Genomic DNA, 4855 nt, shown 5'->3' with positions numbered 1-4855 from the left:
CTTGTGCACCAGCTGGCATATGCAAAAAATCATCGCATTTAAAATTTCTACAATGAAAATAAAATCATAACTTACTTGTAGATTTTGCTGGTACATTATCCTCAATTATTCACATAATTACGTAATCATTTGAAAATACAGTTTAAATTAGTTTTAGATGGTGTATTACATCACTGCTTGACATCATGATATCAAGCAGCTTGTCAACTGCTCATTGATCATGTCAAATTCAGACCTTGGTTTTTTAACTCTTTATTTACATTGGGAAAAAGGTAAAATGAAACTGATCAAACCATTTTTCAAGTAATTATATCACTCTTTGTCACACAGCCTTTAAGAAACCACGTGTCCTAACCAGGCACAACATGACAAAAGCTATCTCTTACATTGTTACATTGTGTAAATCACTTGGTTTATATTTCTGCAGCAATGTGCTGGTAGCCCTGCTCCCACTAAAAGCCTATTGGACCAAAACCTACTCCCCATGTATATTAAACATCAAACACTGACTAAGAGAGGGTGACATTTTCACTGGCAGAGTGGACATAAAAATGGTTTGGTCACTGGAATTTTGCCGCTTTGTACCTGGATAGAACACAGTGTTATACTATAGTATGAGCAATAACAAATGATTTTCAGTTGTCATTCAGTTGTCATCAAAGTATAAAAACAACATTCTTGCATTTATTTAAAAAAAAAGTTTAACATTTAAAATTCATTTGAAAAGTGCACTTGCCGCCAAAAATGTTAAAATCCCAAAGATGTGACACCAGTTTGGCCATGCAACTAACACCATGCACAAACGTCACAAAAGCATGCTGCATGACCATCACACACAAGGAATGTACATTCAGTTTGACACACATTGGGATTCTCCAAATACAGCAGATCATCTTCAGTGCATGCTTTTAGGTTCCCACACTTCACAGGACCATATGAGCCGCTGAATCCACAGGATGAACGCAGCTCAGGCTTATTTCATTTGAGACCAGGGTCAGGACTGGTCTGAATGTTCAGAAGAAGGTGGGGCCGGAGAGAGTGGGTGGTAGGGCCGGGGCTGGTCCAGATTCACATAGGTGATCTGGAGGTTGACGTAATGTTCCCCCTCTAGGCTGTAGTGGATGTCTTGAATGACTTTCACGAGACTAGGGAAACTTGGTCTCTTCTCAAGCTCAGGATTCCAGCACTGCAGCATGATGGACCACCTATAATACAGAATCCAAAATGATTCATTATTCTTTATGGTCTTTTAGTCTATAGCCAATTATGAAGCTATATGTAAATCTAAGTGTTTCTGTTGGGTTTTCACAGCTGTTTCTAAAAAATGTTTTTAAAGGGATCATATTGTTTATTATTATTATTATTATATTCAGTTATTTAGTTTTTTTCTTTCTTGTGATCTACTTATAATGTCAGTAAAAGTTTTCCATCCAAAAAGTATATACTTTCTCAAGACTGTTTAATTTAATATTTTGACAACAACAACATTAATAATATATTTATCCTGCTTTACTACTTGATTTGTGATTTTCTGAATGCAAAATAGGTGTTGCTGACATGTAAATGTGGACAGTTACATCAATAAAAAAGACACTTTAAAACACATATTTTCATAACATAAATATTAAAAAGCCAAAGATAATTTGATTCTTCATGATATGACCCCTTCACAAATAAAAGGCAGGTAAATATAAAAAATCATACAGGGAATCCAAGCAGTATTGTGGCTGTAGCAGTCGACGGCCCTGCATTAGATATGTTGTAATGTCATAAGGGTCCACATCAGGATACGGACTGGCCCCTCTCGTCATCAGCTCCCACATCAACACTCCGAAAGACCACTAGAGGGAATAAAATACATGTTACATATAGAATGTAGAATCATACCTAGCTGCTGAAATAGAAATTCCTCTATTGGATACATACCGTTATTCTTGAAATGTTTTGAAAGGATTTTCCATATTTAAACTTACCACATCTGATTTGGTGGTGAATTTCTGTGTCTGCAGGCTTTCTAAAGCCATCCATTTGACTGGCAGCTTTGCTTTCTTGCTGTCCTTGACGCTGTAGTATTCCTTATCATAGACGTCACGTGCCATTCCAAAGTCAGCCACCTTCACTGTAAACGACTCATCCAGCCTAGGAAAAGCAGTTTCATTACATTTGTTAGATATGTTGTGTCTATACACACTGTACTTCGATAAGACAACAAAACAGCTGTTTGTTACATTTTGGTGTATGCATACATTACCAGATGAATTATGAAAATTCAGGTTGCCTCTTACTTACATGCAGTTACGTGCAGCAAGGTCTCTGTGCACAAATTTTTTGTTTGCGAGATACTCCATTCCTTTGGCAACTTGAAGCCCAAAGCCAATCAGGTCTTTCACTGTGGGATTCTGAACACGAAGGATATATTTTTACAACATTTCAATGCAAATGTTTAGTAAGTTTACATGATTTTACCTAGATTAAAATGTTAAAATTAGTAATGCACTGAAATAAAAATGCAGGGACAAAAATTCAGGATGCACTTGACTGAAAACTGAATCCAAAACTGAAAATAAATGTAATTTTTTAATTGATATATTATCAATGAATTAATCAAAATTTTTAACTTTAAATGAAATGAATATGTAAAATAGTGCATATATTTAGCAAAATGCTGCTCTTGAGGGCTATCTATGGTCACAGAATGTCTTACATGAGGTAAATGTAACATTACGTGACATTGTTCACAAGCTGTTTTATTGATGCATTTTTTTGTGATTAAAACATTGCTTGAGCAATTATTTGAGACATGATATATTTCAAATACTAACTCGTTCTGTTTTGTACTGTTTCATTCATTTTTATTTTGTGCTATAACTAGTAGTATGTAGTAGGGATGTAACGATTACCGGTTTTACGATAAATCATGATAAAATCTGCAAAAGGGGGAAACGCATCAAATTTGCTCCGTCATCTTCGTGACCACCACCCACTTTAGCGAATGCAAGGTAACTTTTACCTCAATACCAAAACTAACTGGGCAAATAATTGGACAAAAAATATTGATTAGAGATTAAATATTTCGTTATCTCACTTGTAATTAACGCAAAGCTTCCGCGAAGAAAAGTTCCCAGCAAGTGGCTTTGAGCCAAAAGAACGAACGTTCAAACTATTAAGGTTGACATTTAAGGGATAATGTATTGTATATTCATAGTTAACTTATTAAACAGATTTTTTTTGTTTACCTATAATAATATATAAATACGGAGACATGAAATATTGAATTGAGATTAATGTTTTAAAATATTACCCGTTTATAAATCCATTATGAACAGTGTACAAAACAATAGTCAGGACAATATGATCACTAAAGCAAAATTATAGTAGTATTAATACTAAATTCCTCTAATTTCATTTTCAATACAATCAAAAACTGAGACGCAAGACGGCAAGCTGCATTTGAATGAAACGAGAGAGAGCGCGCTGAGCCTCTGCGGTGATACAAGAGACATGGGGCGAATTCCAAACAGAAGTGAGCATCCCTATGCCCTACTCCCTTCGAAGGGCAGAGCCCTTGAAGTGTGTTCTTGGAAGGGTGCAGGGCATTACTGTCTCGTATAAGCGTTTGAAACTCCCTTGGCGAAGGGAATGACTGACCAAATGTTACCTTGACAACGCTGCGCGTGCGTGCAGCATTCAGTACTCCATCAGTTGTTGCAAATAAATATTTATTATTATTATTATAATTTTATTAAAATATTGTCTAATTGTGTCTTATTTACTATTAAACGTTTTCAAACTAAACTTGCTTACACTACCGTCTTAAATCATATTTCTATCACTGACGAAAAATATGTTGTCTTACATTAAAATAGACAAATTTAATTAGCCCATTCTACTTATGTTTGTATGTGAACTCGAAATCAACCCCAACTTTGCTTTAAAAAGCATCACAAGATCTCCTAACCGAAGATCACATGATCACAAACAGAAATATATATATATATATATAAGTGATTTATTATTATTATTATTATTATTAGGGCTTCATGTTAATGTTAATTTAATGTTTATGCTAAAAAAAGTGCATATAGCTGCTAATTGTATTTGTTGTTTGTTGATTTTCAAATATAAAAGTTATTGAAATGTTTTCAGTGTGTGTATTAGTTCTTTTTGAACATTTTAATCAAATTTTAACAAAACCATGATAATATTGATAACCGTGATAACTTTGATCACTATAATCGTGATATGAAATTTTCATACCGTTACATCCCTAGTATGTAGGAAAAGATGATTGGATCGTGTGATAAAATTGACAATTTTAAAGCTGAGACTTTCTTTCATATTCAAAGTAACAAAGCTTATTGCGATTATTGGATAGCAGGTGTGCTACAAATTCATGAATCTACAGAAAACAGCATATATGAAAAGACTGGTCTTGTGATTTTAAGAGTCCGTAGCAGTATCTATTAAAAATTAAAAATCATGTTATTATTGTCAGGGGTCTGGGTCTGGTGTTCTCCCTCTCACCACCAGAGGTCGCCACTTCCCATCCTCCCGGACTCCGTTACCTTGACTCCACACACCTGTGCACACACTCACACACACACAGCTGTTGCCCATCCTGAGGGCTATTTATACGCCTTCCCCACGCCTCTCTGGGCGGATTATTAGTTGTGATAAGTGTTGTTACGGGACTGATGCAAGCTCTACGTGGCCGTATTGTGTCAGAGTCCGTTTTCTGTTTCAAGCATGTGTGTCAGAGTCTTAGCTCTGTTTGTTTTCTGTTTTAGTTAATAAAAGCCTGCACTTGGACCCAGACCCCTGTTTACACGGTGTGTTCCTTTACCGCGCCGTGACA

General features: G+C 35.4%; 1 protein-coding gene across 6 annotated transcripts in view; it reads right to left on the bottom strand.

The window, feature by feature from the left end:
* Positions 1-6: 6 nt before the first annotated feature.
* Positions 7-4855, bottom strand: part of LOC107713496 (macrophage-stimulating protein receptor-like) — a 20951-nt gene continuing 16102 nt past the window's right edge. For all 6 annotated transcript variants that reach the window (XM_016519010.1, XM_016519015.1, XM_016519011.1 and 3 more), the window contains exons 18-21: positions 2290-2399; positions 1974-2139; positions 1705-1841; positions 7-1205 (exon numbers count right to left, since the gene is read on the bottom strand). In XM_016519010.1, coding sequence (XP_016374496.1) covers positions 995-1205; positions 1705-1841; positions 1974-2139; positions 2290-2399 — 624 coding nt within the window. In that variant the 3' untranslated portion in view covers positions 7-994. The remainder of the gene's footprint in view (positions 1206-1704; positions 1842-1973; positions 2140-2289; positions 2400-4855) is intronic.

This window comes from Sinocyclocheilus rhinocerous, unplaced genomic scaffold, assembly GCF_001515625.1.
Source record: "Sinocyclocheilus rhinocerous isolate Xijiao unplaced genomic scaffold, SAMN03320098_v1.1 scaffold57, whole genome shotgun sequence".
Lineage (NCBI taxonomy): Eukaryota > Metazoa > Chordata > Actinopteri > Cypriniformes > Cyprinidae > Sinocyclocheilus > Sinocyclocheilus rhinocerous.
Note: the sequence above shows the minus strand (reverse complement) of the source record. Positions and strands in the feature narration are given on the sequence as shown.